The sequence below is a fragment of the Sorex fumeus genome, unplaced genomic scaffold (genome assembly GCF_029834395.1).
Source record: "Sorex fumeus unplaced genomic scaffold, SorFum_2.1 ptg000008l, whole genome shotgun sequence".
In the NCBI taxonomy this organism is placed as follows: Eukaryota; Metazoa; Chordata; class Mammalia; order Eulipotyphla; family Soricidae; genus Sorex; species Sorex fumeus.
In genome coordinates, this window is record NW_026606065.1 from 20,416,396 (window position 1) to 20,435,321 (window position 18,926).

At 38.9% G+C, this 18,926-nt stretch overlaps 1 protein-coding gene across 2 annotated transcripts in view; it reads right to left on the minus strand.

Moving 5' to 3' along the window:
- The window catches only part of PHF3 (PHD finger protein 3), an 87,291-nt gene that overhangs the window by 17,411 nt on the left and 50,954 nt on the right, over positions 1-18,926 (minus strand). For both annotated transcript variants that reach the window (XM_056109841.1, XM_056109840.1), the window contains 4 exons: positions 14,923-15,232; positions 5,858-6,038; positions 3,972-4,116; positions 3,734-3,890 (listed from right to left, as the gene is read on the minus strand). In XM_056109841.1, coding sequence (XP_055965816.1) covers positions 3,734-3,890; positions 3,972-4,116; positions 5,858-6,038; positions 14,923-15,232 — 793 coding nt within the window. The remainder of the gene's footprint in view (positions 1-3,733; positions 3,891-3,971; positions 4,117-5,857; positions 6,039-14,922; positions 15,233-18,926) is intronic.

Consider the following 18,926-nt stretch of genomic DNA (forward strand, 5'->3'; position numbering starts at 1 on the left):
ACCTCAACTAAAAGCCGTCTGAGCCACATCACATGGACAGGGAGTGCAACCCGGATAATGAGTGAAATACCCAATGAGCGAAAGGATGGGCACTGGGTTAACCTACGGCCAAGAGTACAAGCAGAAGGTTTAAAGAAACATGTTCTCTATGCACCAACACAGCCGATGGGTGAGTATCACTACTAAATGAGCAAGCACCATGTGATACCTAATGAGTATCACAAGTAACTGCACAAGCATCAGAGCTAGTTATGGTTATGTGTGTGATCCCTAAACAAAGAAACAACAAAGGGAAGAGGAGAGAAATCTAAAAGTCTTTAAAAAAAAAAATCAACATATGGAAAAGCATGCACATTGGAACCAATATAATATCTACCCCAAAACTGTAGTCTGCCTAGGGTTAAAAAAAAAAAAAAAGAACCCAAACCCAAAAACTTCACTGGGACAAGAGACACAGTAGAGTAGGAAAGGCTCTTGCCTTGTAAGTCTTTGGCCCAGGTTTGATCCCTGCAACATCTCACATATGCTGCTGTGAGCACTGTAAGGTGTGAACACCAAACACAAAATCCCGACCTCCCCCCCAAAAAAAACAAAAACAAATAAAAACCAAAACTTTACGGAACACAATATTGCTCATCGTTTTAAGAGGTCACATTTAAATTCTAACAGGCGTGAAAGAGACTTCAGAGCAAAGAATGTACTGCAAAAAAAAAAAAAAAAGTCTAAAGGTCTTTGTTTTGGGGGACTATAATCAGCAGTACATGCTAATACTCCTGGCAACACACAGGGTACAAAGGACCAAAATTAGGGATCGAATACAAAGAAAGCCCTCCAGCATTTTCTTTTCCCCGCCTCGTCCATCTTTCTATGTTTTATTTATTTTTTTAATTATTTTTATTTTTTGAGTCACCATAAGATACAGGTACAAATCTGTTCATGCTCAGGTTTCAGCCATGCAATATTCCCACACCCATCCCTCTCCACCAGTGTACATTTCCCACCACCAATGAGCCCAATTTGCTTCCCACCAAGAGTCTCCCTCTCGCTTCCTCTCCCTGTCCCCCCAACCCCCCCGACCTTTTTTGGACCTTATGGTTTGCCAAACAGATACTGAGAGGTAATCGTGTTTGTTCCTTTACCTACTGTCTACTTTCAGCATTCAGTTCTTATCCAGAGTGATCATTTCCAACTACCATTGCCATACTGGTCCCTTCTCTATCCAAACTGCCTTCTTCCCCAGAAGCCTGAGACAGGTTTCCTGGCCCGTGTTTCTACTGTACTTGGGTATTAGCCTCATACTATGTTTTTTTATGTCCCTAAAACGAGTTCAATCATTCTACATCTGTTCCTCTCCTTCTGATTCATTTCACTCAGCATGATACCCTCCAGGTCCATCCATTTATAAGTGAAGTTCATGACTTCATTCTTTCCTAACAACTGCATAGTGTTTCACTGTGTAGATGACTGGAGTTTCTTCATCCTTTCTCAGGCATTCGGGTTGTTTCCAGACTCTGGCTATTGTGAATAGTGCTGCATGCCTATGTTCACTGCAGCACCTTTCACAATAGCCTCCAGCCTCTTGAACTATTCTTCTGGCTCAAGCAAACTAGTCTTCACTGAGGCCCAAGAAGTAGTACAGAATTTTGATTCCCAGCACCACATAGAACCCTGGCATTGTTGGGTGTAGCCTTAGTGTGGAGGCTGGGGGTGGAGCCAACACCATCTCCGGGCAACAAAGGGTACTGCTTTAGGAGATTTCCAACACCGCCCTGTGTGTGTGTGTGTGTGTGTGTGTGTGTGTGTGTGTGTGTGTGTGTGTTGGGGTGGTGGGGGCGAGGGGGGAATGACAGTGTTGTATCTGAACCACTGCAAGACCCAAACAGCATTACATCCTCGGCCCTTGGTTAAAGGCTCCAGCCATCTTCACCAAGAATCACTGGTGGTAGCAGTTCCTATCAACCTCTATAAGCAATTGATTGAAAAACCACCACCCAGAAAAGAAATAGCTGTTTACTGCTGGAGCGATAGCATAGCGCTAGGGTGTTTGCCTTGCGCGCAGCCGGCCTGGCTGAGCCGGGTCCAATTCATCCGCAAGCTACCAAGAGTATCTCGCCTGCATGGCAAAGCCTGGCAAGCTACCCATGACATATTCAATATGCCAAACACAGTTAACAACAAGTCTCACGATAGAGACGTTATTGGGCCCACTCGAGCAAAGTGATGAATAATGGGAGGACCGTGACCATGACCATGACTGAAGAAAGGGTTTTCGATTTTATGTTAAGAAACGTCTGAACTAATACTTCAAAGAGTGAAAAGAAACTTCAGCTGGGGTTTGATCCCTGGTTTATCATATGGTCCCCCAAGCACCAACAGAAATAATTCCTGAATGTAGAGCAAGGAGTAAGCCCTGAGAATTACTGGGTATGGCATAAAACCAAAGCAAACCAAAGCAAAAAGTGTGAAACCCTCTAGACCTTGTACAAGCTGATAGTATCTTTTTGTTGTTGTTGTTTTTTGGGTCACACCCGGCAATACACAGGAGTTCCTCCTGGTTCATGCACTCAGGAATTACTCCTGGCGGTGCTCGGGGGACCATATGGGATGCTGGGAATCGAACCTAGGTCAGCTGTGTGCAAGGCAAATGCCCTACCTGCTGTGATATTGCTCTGGCCCCCTTAAGGAAATATTTCAAATCACTTGTGGCAAATATTATACAAATTCAAGTGATAGCAGTTATGTGAAAACTTGTAAGCATATACAAGGAGCATGAATTACATATACACAAGGCCTTTAAAAACCCTCTATAAGGGGTATTTAAATATCACTCTCTTTAAATACCCTCTAAACAAGAAATATCAGAAAAAGCTTAGGGAACCAACTAATGCTTAATCCACTGCTAAAAAAAAGTATTTTGACTTAAAGTTAAAATTGATTTAATAAAAACATACTAAAATAGTTCCCTTTTTATCTAGATGAAGTAATTAAGAAACATAGATCTGTTTTCAGGATTTGAATCTATACTGGTAGCTTAGTGCTATAAATTTTGGTTTAATAACAGTTTTTGAAGAATATATATGTATGATTTTTTATAATTAAACTGGATTATACAAAGACATGAGAAAATTCACATGGGTGCTGGAGAGATAGTTCAGCAAGTAGGCCGCTTGCCTTGCACACAGCCTATTTGGGTTTGATGCCACATACCCCAAATGGTCCCCCGTACCCTGCCAGGAGTGATCTCAAGGTGCAGAGCTAAGCCAGGAGTAAGCCCTGTACACCACAGGGTATGGCAAAAGTAAAAGTATTAAAAAGAAGATTAATTAAATCAGATTAAAACACGGGCCAGAGCGAGAGTACAGCGGGTAGAGCATTTGCCTTGCCCGTGGCTGATCTAGGTTCAATCCCCGGCATCCCATATGGTCCTCTGAGCACCGCCAGGAGTAATTCCTGAGTGCAGAGTCAGTAGTAACCCCTGAGCATCACCAGGTATGACCCAAAAAGCAAAACAAAAAAAAATGTATATATAATATTTTATATTTTAAGAGACTCTTTTATATTTTCACCTATTAAAACTATGCAGAATTTGTAACTCAGTTCAGTAGTAAAAAGAGAGTATTAAAAATTTTACAACCATACAAAAAAAATCATACTCCATTCCAATCTCAAATCCCCAGGTATTCCAGGGAATTGGAAGCATAAATTATCTACAGACATAAATAAACATACTTACACTGTTTTTAGGATCTTTCAGATTAAACATCAAACTTCTATATTTGTTCTTATATTTAGCGTCCGTATCACGAAAAAAAGAGAAGAGCTCTTTTTCAATTTTTGTGGCAACTTTCGTTGCCTTCTCTTCTGGCATCTTCAAATTGGAGTCCGTGAGTCTTAAAATGAGAATAATTAATTACTCTTCCAATACAAAGAAATGATGTTATTATTCAGTCTTCTACAATAATGTGCATTACCTTTTCATAAGTATTTCTTTGAGAGAATGTCTGACACTCTGTCTGATCTGATCTGCAGAAGGCTTGGAAGAAGCGGGAGGAGGATGCGTATTCGGCACTCCCTTTTCAACTTTCTTCTTTTTTATCTCTTGTTTCTCATGAGCACCTAATTAATGTGAAAAGTTGTTAAAATGTTTTCATAAAGATTTTTTTCTTTCTCAGCATAATACAAGCTTATAAGTGGATCTGAAAAGCACTTATATATATATATATATATATATTTATATATGTATACACACACTTCATATGTGGGTAATAATTTAAAAATTTTAGAAAATGATCTGAACATATTAGGTGAGCAGATAATTTAATTAAGTTACAATGCCACAAATTGATGAATCTCTTCTGATTTTAATGGTATCTGACATTGGTATTTTGAAAGCTAAGCTTTCCAGATGAATTTTTATTCGATGATTACTAATTCATGTAGCACACCCCTAAAATCTCAATATGAAACCTCCTCTACTCTAACCTGCCATCACATCAGCGTGCTCTAAAACCGCAATTCAACAATAGCTTTTGTCATTTTTATCATTCATGTTTTTCTTTGCACTTCACCAACTTCAATTAGGCAGTCCAATACTACCACCACTTCCTGACATTCTTTCTCCTCTGAAAAATCTACGTTGGCAAAACCATGAAGCTAGTCAAAGCCAGCTTTTATGCTTCCAATAACCTGCTTCAAAGATCTGAAGAAACTGCACAGAAATAAGCACTGCTATCAGTGGAGCTTACATATCTCAAGGATATAATTCAACTGGCTACTCCCGATTTCTCACAACTGTTTTGCTTTTCTTCTTCCTCTCTTCTCAAATCAACAATACCTCTTTTCCCAACTTCAATTTCATTTGCTTTTCACTTAACTCATTAAGAAAACACAAAAAAATTAAATTGATCACATCATCCCCAACTTACTCAGGTACTTGCCTAAGCCCATGCTTTCACCACTAGTCCTTCCTAGTGTTACAGAGATGAAATATGACCCATCCTAAAAAGACCAATCCATGTCAAGTGGGCTCCCTGCCTGGCTGGAATTCTCATAGATGAGAATTCTACCTCAGCCCTGGCTCTGCCATGTCATCCCCTTCTCCAAAAAATTTCAACTCCTTTCCAACTCCACCTTCCGTATTATGTCATATTACCTTTAACAGGACTTCCCTAAAAAGATATGCATTCTAAAACAAATTCCTAACACCCTCCTCAACTATAACTCGCTCTCCTATTATTCCACTTTTTCTCCATATGAACTAAATTCTGTGAAGCCATGTATCATTTTTAAAATTAATCTCCTTATTGTCTGTCTTCTAACAGTCTGCTTTTAATTTAGTTGCTTTTGGTGCTGCACCCAGGAATGCTCGGGCTTACTCCTGGTTCTGCACCCAGGACTCAGTCCTGGTGGTGCTGGGGGATCATAAGAGTGCTAGGGACTGAACCAGGGTCAGCTATGTGCAAAGCAAGTGTCATACCTGCTTAACTATCTCTCCGGCCCACAGCTGGACCAGGGGCCACTCAAGGCAATATTCAGCCCTATAATGCAGTGCTCAAGGGCCATCAAACTGTGTCAGCTGTCTGAGGGCAGGCGAGGGTGAGGAGGATGCAGTGTTAGGGACTGAACTTAAGGCCTCTGCCATGTTAATTCTCATGCTTTCAAGCGCCAGGAGGACAAGGACATTATCTTATTAAGTCCATTATTACTTCCCCCAAATTTAAAGGTTTTTAATCTGCAAGTAAGTCAATAACCTGAGCCATTTTGATTGACATATTTAAATGTTAAAGATTCTCCTAATAATCTGAGAAATAAAACAGAAATACATTAGTATATTATTTATTTCCATTAATCTTACTACCTGTTTTTGAAGCTTTTTCTCCTGTGCAAAGAGTTACAGATTCTTTTGATGTTTTCTCACTTTTCTCTTCTGAGGATCTCCGAGGTAAAACTGGTTGTCCCGTTTTTCGAAGAGGAGCTAGTTGCCATTTTTTAATTTCACTATCTCTAGCATCTGATGAGTTTTTACCTTCCCCAGATTCCTGGAAAATAGTTTAAAATTCATCAGAACTTAAAATACAAAGCAAGCCTTGTACAGCAGGTAAGACAGTACAGCGCTTGCCTTCCAAGGGCTGGCTGGATTCAATCCCCCCACATGCCACATGGTTCTCTGAACCTACCAGAAGTGATACCTGAATGCAGAGTCAGGAGTAATCCTTGGGTACCACTGAATGTGGCAAAAAAAAAAAAAAAAAGTGAATAAAAGAAATGAAAACATTAAACTCACACTGCAACCTATTAATCTACCAAGCATATTCCATTATTTAGTGCAAAAAAACAGGAGGACTTTTTCTGAAGCTGTAAGGAATTTTCAAATGTTAGCACAAAGGATATTCACCCTTTTCATAGCCTATACAAGGAAAAAAAAAACAAAAGAAACAGATCATGTTCCCAACAGTAGTATCAGAAAATTAGATGAGTTCTTTTATTTGGTTGTGAATATGAAAAAGAAATTATAAATCAATAACTATCTACCCTTTGGCAATTTTAATCTCAAAAGCAAAATAAATCATAGTATCTGAATATTATATATGTACAAATGTGTAGATATATCTTGTCCTAACTATAATGTACAAAGAACCATAAATAAAACCATAATTCTGAGATCCTTAAGAGTAATTAATTGCTTCTTCCTCCCCCGGGTCAGTCATTCGAACCCTGGACTTGGTTTTCCCCGCATATGCGCCCCAGGCATCCTCTAGGACCCTGGGACACTCACCATCCCTGAGCCTCTTCCTGTTCATTCCCAACGCTGTGCCCGGTCTTCTTCCTCCCCCAGCTTGTACCTCACACACACACACCAGGTACCCCTAGGTTGTGAGACCTCTTCAGAAGTGGGCGTGGCCTCTGTAGAAGTGGGTGTGGCCTAATTTGGGGTGGTAGTTTACTCATACCCAGCAATCTCATGTAACATCTCAGTCTCCATACCTCCACACCAACATGAAGAAACAACACAAATCCCCACCACAAGGGGAGGACAATGAAAAGAGTCCAGAAGCCTCAATAGGTGCTACTCACCTAAGGGACCTCTCTGAGAAAGAATTGAGATATGAAGTAATGAAGATGTTCAATGAACTCAATGAAACAGTAACACAGATATCCAGTAAATTAAAGGAGGACATGAGAGAAACAATCGAGAAAATACAGGAAGAAATGAGAGCAGAAATTGGGAAGCTACGCACAGAAATGTCACAAATTAAAGATTCCGTAGATGAAATAAAAAACTCAGTCTGTGCCCTCAACAGTAGAATGGCCACAGCTGAAGACAGTATCAGTGAGCTGGAAGATCAGCTGAACCAAGCCAACAGACAACAACAAACAATGGCAAGAGACCTCAAAATAGCTCTAAAGCAAATGAGAGTCCTAGGAGATGATTCCAAGAGGAACAACATTACAATCATTGGAGTACTAGAAGGTCAGGGAAACAATCCCATTGAAAAAAACACTGTTAAACGAAGCATTGCGGAAAAGTTCCCAGAGCTGGACAATGCAGCCATTCAGGTTCAAGAAGCCTGAAGGGTGCCAGCTAAAAGAGACCCTAACAAAAACACTCCAAGACATATCATATTTAGAATGATTGATGCCACAGATAGAGACACAATACTGCAAGCATCAAGGTCAAAGAAGGAAATCACATACAAAGGAGCACCCCTTAGATTCACAGCAGACCTATCAGAGGAAACCCTCCAAGCCCAAAAATGGTGGGATATAGTGAAAAAAACTCACTGAAATGAATGCTTCATCAAGAATACTCTATCCAGCTAAACTCTCAAACTCGAAGGAACGGTACACTATTTTGTGGAAAAACAGCAGCTCAGGAACTTCATAGACTCAAAACCAAACCTAAAAGAAGGGTTAAAGGGGCTACTATAAGGCAAGACAAACCCTACAAGCACAACAAACCTTACAGAAAGATGACACAAAACCCCCCCGTAACAATAATCTCTCTCAATCTCAATGGTCTAAATTCACCAATTAATAGACATGGAGTGGCAAAATGGATTCAGAGAAAGAACCCAATATTCTGCTGCCTACAACAAACTCATCTCAACAGTCAGAGCAAACACAGACTGAAAGTTAAAGGATGAAAAACAATCCTGCAAGCAAACAGCTCCCTCAAAAAAGCTGGGGTGGCCATACTAATATCCAACAACATAAATTTCAGCTTGAAAAAAGGTTAGAAGGGACAGCAAAAGCCATTTTCTACTTACCAAGGGATACGTACAACAGGAAGAAATCACACTATTAAATATATATGCACCTAATGAGGGAACAGCTAAATATTTAAATCAACTGCTAACAGATTTTAAGGAAGACATTGCAAGCAACACAATAGTAGCCAGAGACTACAACATCACCTTATCACCTCTGGATAGATCTACAAGAACAACACTCAGCAAGGAAACATTGGTTTTCCTATACACAAACAGTGAGAGAGAAGAAAGTGACACGGAAAAAACAATCCTCTTCACAATTGTGCCCCAGAAAATCAAGTATCTTGGAATCAGCTTAACTAAGGAAGAAAAAGACTGGTACAAAGAAAACTACAAAACGCTATTTCAGGAAATAAAAGTGGACATGAGAAAATGGAAAGATATCTTCTGCTCATGGATCGGGAGAATTAACATTGTCAAAATGGCAATACTCCCCCCCAAAGCATTCAATGCGATCCCTATAATGATACCCTTGACATTCTTCAAAGAAATGGAGCAAACACTCCTAAAATTCCTATGGAACAATAAGCCCCCACGAATTCTAAAGCAATTCTTGGGAAAAAGAAAATGGGAGGAATCAACCTCCCTAACTTCAAACTTTACTACAAAGCAGTAATAATTAAAACAGCATGGTACTAGAACAAAGGCAGAAAATTAGAAATTGAGCTCCCATTTGACCCAGCAATACCACTCCTGGGAATATATCCCGGAGAGGCAAAAAAAGTACAGCTGAAATAACATCTGCATTTGTATGTTCATTGCTGCACTGTTCATAATCGCCAAAATTCGGAAAAAAAACCTGAATGCCCGAGAACAGATGACTGGTTAAAGAAACTTTGGTACATCTACACAATGGAATACTATACAGCTGTTAGAAAACATAAAGTCATGAAATTTACATACAAGTGGTTCTACATGGAAAGTATCATGCTAAATGAAATGAGCCAGAAAGAGAGGGACAGACATAGAAAGACTGCATTCATCTGGGAAATATAAAGTAACAGAATGAGAGTCGAACACCCAAGAATAGTTGAGATAAGTACCTGGAGGTCTGCTCCATTGCTTGGAAGCTGGCCTCACATGCTGGAGGAAAATGCAGCTCAGATAGAGAAGGGAACACAAGTAAAGGATGTTTGGAGGAATCGCTGGAGATTCGAGATGCGTGCTGAATGTAGACTATAGACTGAACATGATAGCCACTCAATACCTCTATTGCAAACTACAAGACCCTGAAGGAAAGAGTGAGCAAAAGGGAACGCCCTGCCACACAGGCAGGGTGGGGTGGAGGGGATGGGGTGTGGGGATGGGAGGGTTACTGGGATCATTGGTGGTGAATGGGCACTGGTGGAGGGATGGGTACTCGATCATTGTATGACTGAAACCCAAGCACGGAAGTTTTTAAGTCTACAACTATACCTCATGGTGTTTCACTAATTAAAAAATAAATTAAAAAAATTAAAAATAATAAAAGAGCAATTAATCACATCTATTCGTGTTTTAGAGACAAAGAGAAGGAAATAAACTGTTAATATATTTTCAAAAGACTGCACACATTAGGGGAAAAAATCTTATTCTAGACTATTATTATAAAGAATACTTTTTATTTTTTTTCCTATTATCCAACTAGATATTAATTAAGAGCATATTTCAATCAGTACTATGTACCCAATTCTGGTACCATACTTGACACATGAAAGGAATTCAATAAATGATTTCACATAAAATAGTGTTTTTAAAAACAAATTTCCTGGCCAGAGAGATAATGCAGTAGGGAGGGCACTTGCCTTGCACTGCACACAACTAACCAGGGTTTGATTCCAGGCACCCTGCGGACCAAGGACTCCGATACGGTGCTCCCCTTAGCAGTTTCAGGAATGATCTCTGAATGCAAAGCTAGGAGTAGTAAAGGTAGAGTTTCTAAAGTGAGTCTAGGGACAGAAAGATAATACAGATGTTTAGGCCTTTGCAATGCATGTGATTCCCTCCTTGAGCACAGAGCCAGCAACAACCTGATCACGACTGGCGTGGCTCAAATCCCCCCCAAAATAAAAATATAGTCTCTAGAAGAAATGACTTTGTAAATAATGTGGATTTTGATAAAAATATACTATGTTCTTCAATCTGAATGGTGGCCTAAAATTTTCTCAATATTCCAACTCATGTACTTTGCTTTATGATTATCTCTGACTATCTGCATGGTTGTTGCCACTATGTTTCCACTATGTGTGTGTATGTGTGTGTTATACATTCTTTAATTCTCAGATAGTTATTCCAGCGGTTGAAGCAAAACCTCAGTGTTGCAAGAAAAAAATGAAGAAAAAGGGCCTGGAGTGATAGCACAGCGGGTAGGGCGTTTGCCTTACACACGGCCAACCCGGGTTCGATTTCCAGCATCCCATAGGGTCCCCTGAGTACCGCCAGGAGTAATTCCTGAGTGCAGAGCCAGGATTAACCCCTGTGCATTGCAGGGTGTGACCCAAAAAGCAAACAAACAAACAAACAAAAACCTGAAGAAAGGCGTAAGTGGTACATGTGTAACCATAATTCATGTTCTGCTTAGTTTTAAACCATAATATGAAAAAAGAATATAAGGTCACTCTGATTGAAAGTAATATTCTTCCTAATGTCCTAGTTCCATTTCTAAACCAATGATTAGAAAAAAGTACTAAATGGTAGGCACTGACAACAAAACTTAGTTTTCTGTATTTCTCTTGTAAATGACTAAATATATTCAACTTTCTACTCACAAAGTACTTTCAGACAACAGTTAAAAATGTTGCATGGTGGGGACCGGAGTGATAGTCAGCAGGAGTGTGTCTGCCTTGTACCTGGCCAACCCAGGTGCGAGCCCAGATCCCATACAATCCCCCAACTACCACCAGGAGTAATTCCTACATCCAGACCCCTGAGCATCACCAGGTGTGACCGAAAAAGCAAAAACAAACAAAAATGTTGCATGGTAGTGGCTGGAGAGAGTAGAGGCGGTAAGGACATGCCTTCCACAAGCTCCAGCTGAGACCCAGATTCTAATCCCTGGCACTACACCTGGTTCCAGAGATCACTTAGAAGCACACAGCCAAGAAGGCTCTCCAAGCACCAAGCCAGGCACAAGTCCCCTCCCTTTGAAGAAAAACTCTTTGAAAATGTAACATGCAAGAAAATTATAATCTCTAAGGAGTTCATCTTTTTTTTTCTTCTTTTTGGGTCACGCCCAGCTATGCACAGGTGCTACTCCTGGCTCTGCACTCAGAAATTATTCCTGGTGGTACTTGGGGGACCATATGGGATGCTGGGAATCAAACCTGGGTCGGCCACTTGCTAGGCAAATGCCCTACCTGATTTGCTATCACTCAAGCCCAGGAGTCCATGTTTTAAGAGAAAACCTAAGGTGAAGATTCCAAGCAAACACTGCAGCAAAGGTCAAAGAATTGCAATTACTTTACCTTACATAGTAAATATAGTTGTTCCACTTGAAAATAATAATGCCAGTTATAGTTTAAAGTTTAGCAGATATTTATGGACTGAAAACATTCTTTTAAAACAAGTACCATTGGGGGCTGGAGCAATAGCACAGCGGGCAGGGTGTTTGCCTTGCATGCGGCCGACACGGGTCTGATTCCCAACATCCCATATGGTCCCCTGAGCACCGCCAGGGATAATCCTGAGTGCAGAGCCCAGAGTAACCCCTGTGCATCACCAGGTGTGACCCAAAAAAGTAAAAAAATAAAATAAAACAAGTACCATGGAAGCTGGAGTGATACTACAGCCAGTAGGGCATTTGCCTTACATGCGGCCAACCCGGGTTCTATTCCCAGCATCTCATATGGTCCCCTGAGCACCACCAGGAGTAATACATGAGTGCAGAGCCAGCAGTAACCCCTGTGCATTGCCACGTGTAACCCAAAAAGAAAAAAAAAGTACCTTGGAGGCTGGAGATATAGTATAACAGGCAAGGCACTTGCCTGGTATGTGGCTGACCCAGGTTCAATCCTTGGCACCCTTTATGGTCTCCTCGAAGTGCTCTTTGAGTACAGTGCCAGAAGTAAGCCCTGAGCAATACTGGATGTGGGAGAGGAAGAGGAGGGGGTAAGAGGGAGGGAGAATAACCCAGCATATCATGGGCCTGGGAGATCACACAAGGGATAGGACTAATGCCTTGCCAGAGACTAAATCTTAGTTGAACCTTGGCAGAACATGATCCCCTGAGCACTATAGAGTATGGCTCTGGAAGCTCCAGAAGAATTGCTGGGGTGGTTCGGGGTCCTAGCAGCACCACATCCTTGGTTTCTGCACAAAATTTCTAGTCTAATAGACCAAGAATCTCTGGGCACTGCCATCAGCCTCTAGGCACTGCTTGAAAGGCACCTCCCCAACACACACACACACACACACACACACACACACACACACACAACCAGCAGCAGCAAGTACAATTTACCCTTAATTTCACAAGACACATACTCAACAGACACATATACACTCTTTCTACAAGTAAAACCCAAGTACTAAACTAGAGACCATAAATAAAATTACGTAAGAAATAAGATCTGAATAAAAGCGAACACTCAAAGCAGTGGAAGAGAATGGTTCTCAGACATAGAGACAGTTTACGACAAGCTAGCAAGAAGCATAAAATGGAGAAAGAAAACTTCAATAAATGGTGCTGTGAAGACTGGATAGCTACAAAGTACTGAAATTGGACCACTAATTGAACCACTGACACCAAAAATGAAAGTTAACTCAAAGTGGATTCAAGACTCAAATATTAAGACCCCAATTCATAAAATACATGAAAGAGTGCTAGGGAGATAGCTAGGGAAACGGCAGAAAGAGCTGGAATGCATAATTTGCATGCAGGAGTCCCAGGCTCAATCCCTGGCTCCTGCTCTCCTCTGAGAACTTAAAGAACTCTGAGCTGTCGGTAGCCCCTGAACATCCCCTAGTATGGCGCCCAAAGAACAACAACAAAAATATCAAAGAAAAAATTAAAAACACTTCCTGATAGTGGTTTGTTGCAGTGGTGTCACTGGTGATTCAACTCCCTTGGCAAGGAAAACAAATGCAAAACTAAACAAATTGTACTATATCAAACTAAAAAGCTTCAGCAGTGGCAAAGACATAATCATCAAAAGAAAAAGACATCCAAGTGACCAAGAGAAAACATCCACACACTAGTTAAGACTACACAGACACAGGGAACTCACTCACCAAGCAGAGCAACCAAAAGCAAACATTTCCACCCAAAGAGGAAAAAAGCTGAACAGAACACATCTTCATCAAAGACATACGCACAGTGACTGGCCACACTGAAAAATGTTCATCATCACTATAAGGAAAATGCAAATCAACATTACAATGAAATATTTCCTTACCCCCAGTGAGAATGGCATCATTAAAACAGAAAAAGATGCTGGCAGAGAAGTGACAAAAAGGAAATTCTCACTCAACCGTTGGCTTAGCCTTTATGAGAAAACAGTATGGTGCTTTCTCAATAAATTCACACTATAACCACCATATCATCCTTCCAACTCCACTCCTAACTAGCTATCCTTAAGGCTGCAAAAAAGCTACTCAATGGAAAAGACACGTTCATATCTATATTGGCTGCAGTGCCACTTGATTTAACCAAAATCTAGAAAAATCTCACGTCCAACAAAAACAAAAAAAAAATGGGTGAAAAGAAATGATGTGGTGTAGAGCCAGAGAAATAGTAAAAAGGCACTTTTTGCCTTGCATGCAGCTGACTCCAATTTAGTCAACAGCATCACATATTGTTGCCTGAGCACTCTCTGGAGTAATCCCTGAACACAAAGCTAGAGTAAGCTCTGAGTACCACTGGGTATACCCCTAAAACAGAAAATAAAAAATCATGTGGTGGATATGTTCATGCACACGCACACACACGCGCGCGCGCGTGTGCGCGCGCGCACACACACACACACACACACAGAGGAATGCCTCTCAGCTTTAAGAAAAAACACAATCTTGCTTTCTGCCACAATATGGATAGAACAGGGCAGCAAGGAAGGCTGGAACATACAATGTTGATGTCAGAGGAGAAAGAAAAGTACCCATGACCTCACTCTTTTTATATGATATCACTGTGAAGAAACAAAACAAGGGAAGAGACGATTCCAGTGGAAAGAAACCCTTCGACTATAATCAATGAGTACACTGAAAGATTAAATGGTGGGGGAGGAGGGATCCTGGCACTTGGATGGTAGGTGTGATGTGGGAGTACTGTACCCCTCAATCATACACTTACTCCTTACGCTTACTCTTATAAAACAATGTTACCTTAATGAAAGATAAATTTAATAAACTAGACCACAGAAACAAAGAATTGTTTATGTGACTGTTTATAAATGTAAGAATCTACATATTCTTAAGTTATTATTACCCAGTTTCAACAAAATGACCAAAATGTTTTATTTTTGTTTAGGGGCCACTCAGGGATCATTCCTGGGATCATATGTGGTGCCAAGGATTGAAATTAGGCAAGCACCCCACTGTACTATTCTCTCTGGCCCACCACCAAAGTATTTTAATGATTCACTTTCTTAAAAAAAAAAAAAAAAACACAGTAATTCTGAATGTTCCAAATTCTGTCTGGCTCAAAAGTTATAACAAAAGAATGTATTAATGAGCTTACCCGTTTTAAAATCTTGACCTTGTGTTTCACCGGATCATCAACATATTTGGTTTTATCATTTGTTGGTGTATGCTTTGACAACCCAAGCTTTTCGTATTCCATTGTCTTATCTTCGCTCTGAACTTCAAGTTTAGCTTGATTTTCCAAAACATCCATATCAACTATTTCAGTCTTCTTATCTTCTTCAGCACAACATTTCACACACACATATTCTTTGTCTTCTTCTCCCATTTGTTGTGCTTGAGTAAGACTTAATCCAACACAATCACCATGAAACCAGTCATCACATCTCCCACAGCCAACCATAAACCTGGGAGAGAAAAATGAGTTAAATGCATTTTCTGAAACACCAATGTCAAATGTAAACCTAAATTTTCAGTAGTTGTTTTCATGCATGCTCTCCTCCTTTACCCTATCAGTTCAACACTGAGTGAAAGAAAAAAAAAAAGAAAAAAACCTCTAATAATGAAAAGTTCACTTTAAATATTTCTCTTTGGTATGAATGAATGTTCAAACACTAAAGGAAAAAATACCCTTTGAGTGAAAAAGGTAATTGACCTCAGTATATAACATAAAATAACAGCACAGAACAGAAAAAAAAAAAAACCTGCTCTTTAAAAAGGTTGCTGATGTGATAATTTGATCACAATCCCTACTAGTTATTTGCCACACACAGGTTATCACACATAAAACTGGAAAATCATTCATGTAATGGATCACTTTAAACCAAATTTAGCAAGAAAAATACAACTTGAAAACATAAAAGGAGTAACTTGGTTACTAATGATACACTATTCCTTGAGCTCAAAATACCTGGTTCATGGTGTCACACTGACTTAGCTGAAAAAGTCTATACTTTTCAGTGTGGAGTTGTTTTCCTAAATAGATACCAATAACTTGAAGATATAAATTTTCAAGCTAAAATTTTTAATTTCCTAATTTTCTTTTTTAATGCATCTTAGTAACTAACAAATGAAAATGTCTAGGGACTTAGGATTATGACTCAAAGCTCTTTTATCTTTATTCTGGAATTATTGGTGACTACAATTTCATATTAGATGCGTATAAGCAATTCGAGTTTTTTATACTTCTCAACTTACTGCTAGAAAATGTAGTTTAATCATGACTAACATTCTTTTTTATTCTACAGGTTTGCAATTCATGCATGGTGTAGAACTTGGGTGTATATTCTCTGGTTTAAAAGGCTATGCTGACTTAAGAACAGTAACTCAACCAAGTGTCAACAAACTCCACTGAAAACTTTGTGATCTAGTGGAAATGTTAGGTATACTGGGTGACACTGATAGAATTCTCCACCTGTCATGTTTTAGTATCAGGAATGCAAAAATTAAAGCCTGAGTTTCAGTACTTAGGTGTCTTGAAATAGTCATTCCAAATACCTCTCATTCTTCAATAGCAGGACTTTCTTCTGTGTGCTCTTCTAATGTGTGCTAAACTATTGCCATGAATTAAAGAAACCTGATTTCTACAAGTTAAACAGTGTTTACCCTAACTAGCCTGCCATTCTTATTGGATGTCATAATTACTCCCCAATGATTTATTTGGTGTGGGCAAAACAAAAATCCATGCCTTAGGTTAAAAATTTTTTTGTTCACAGGCCAAGTAAGAAAAACAAGATTCATGTGGTATTTATTTCCAAGATAAAAATGGTTTGTCTAAATCTGAGATTTTAGATGAAACCATGTTAAAACATTGATCTTCAAGTCAAAATAAAGTCTGAAAAAATGTAAATGCTTTGAAGTCATCCTGAGACTTCATCACTGTATCACTGTCTTCCTGTTGTTCATCGATCTCCTCGAGCAGGCACCAGTAACGTCTCCTTCATCGTAGCGCTGAGATTTTAGAAAGTGCCACATTTGAGGCTCTTTCAGGGTCAGGGGAATGAGACCCATCATTGTTACTGGTTTTGGGCATATTGAATACGCCACGGGGAATTTGCCACTCTGCCATGCAGGCGGGATATTTTCGGTAGCCTGCCGAGTTCTCCAGAGAACCCTGAGACTTCATACACTAGAAAAACTTTTTGTGAAAGCAACTAATACTCTTTGAAATAGTTATTTCCCTTTATTTCCACCATCAAAGAGTACATTATTTCTTCCAAGCAAGTCTGATTAGCTTTACTAAAACTACTTAATAACCCACAAATTACTAAGGAGATAACCTTGTGGCCCCAAAGTCTAAAATTATAAAATATATTAGAAAAATTCCAATTTTTATTTATTTTAGCAAGTTTTAGGACCATAAATTTACCAATTATTTCACCATGCCACCTTTTATTTTGGAAATGTCTCTATACATGTGGCTCTATTAAAGCAAATTTCTAGTGTCATCTATAGATTTTAATATATTTTACATATAAAATATAAATAAAATTGGGAAATTAAAAAATTACGTCCTTCCCACATATCTAAGGAAAACATTAACTCACTTGAAAATAGAACTGATTACTCAAAAATGTAAATTATGGTCTTTTTTTTTGAGGGGGGAAAAAGAGGCATATCTGGTGGTGCTCAGGAAACCATTCGTCATGCCAGGGGTCAAACCTGGGCTGGTCACGTGCAAGGCAAGTGCTCGACCTATTGGCCTACCACTCTAGCCATAAAGATCATTTTCTGGATCTAAAACTTGATAACTTTAGAATTATATCTTCTTTTTAAAAGTTGATTAATCAGAAAAGGAGAAAATATTCCCTTTTCAATTATTCTTCATGCTTTCAAAGCACAGTGATAGGGAAACGAGGATCTGATAAAGAGCAGCATTCCTTTCCCATTTTGGCCATGGCCTTGAATTTCTGATAATAGTAGGCAAAAATCCCGTAAGAAAAATACTGTAAACTGGCAGTGATATCTCACTAAAATTAAGCCAGATGATCAATTAGCTCTGGAACAAAACCTGAGCCGAATCAGCATAAACCAACATTCTAATGTTGTATGTTCATACACAAAATGTAAAGCAAATTCCAAGGACAAAAAAAACAAAAAATTTAGACTTCTAGGAAAATTCATAGCTAATTTTAAATCCTAAACCTAATTCTAATCTTTCTGGCATAAACCAGAATATATTCTTACAAAACCTTTAAATTTCTTCAAAGTAAATCTGAGTAACATTGAGAACTCCTGTTTTTGCAAATTCTTGTCGAATCTACTGAGCTACTTTCTGTAGGATTCTTCATATAGAAACATATTTTCTTTAGCTCTTATTTTATTCTATACTTCATACAAACATTAAATCACAAATTGTGCCACTTACAATCTCATCTACAGAATTTATCAAGTTCTCAAAATACAGAGTACTTGAATAATTTTATATATAAAGATTCCAAAAGAAGAATTCCTTATGTAAGTATAAATCTATAAATTTACTCAGCTAAGTAGATCTTTTTCACCTTTGAATTTCCTCCAACTTACTACTCTTCTACAACTGGTAATAAATACAATAGAAACTGGAAAATACTAAAATGACATGGAGAATTGGGTAAATACTAGAAACTATAAGGTATACAATATGAAAGACCAAGACATCTTTATATTTCAAAGAACCTCAGGATATTTTAATGTGTTGATATATGATATGTGTATATATGTATAGATATATATGGGTATCATATATGCTGGTGTTTAAAATTATGAATATACTAAAAATGGAAACAAAAAACCCCCTAACCAACATTATGTATAAACAGCTAGAATCAATACCTACAGTACAAGTGGAGCTGTTTGTTTAAATATTGTATCCAGCATGTCATGAATAAATCAGTTACAAAGTATAACTTTCAACTGAAAGTACAGAGGGGAACCTAACCTCAATTGCAGTATCTGTAAAAATATAAAGAGTTAAAAATCTTTGAAAATGTAGGGGACATAGCTCAGTGACAAGGCACATGCCGAGCATGTGTTAAGGTCCTGAGTTCAATATATGGCTCCATAAAAAACAAAAACCAACAGAAAACAAATCAAAAGAGTGAGAAAGTAAATCAGACAACA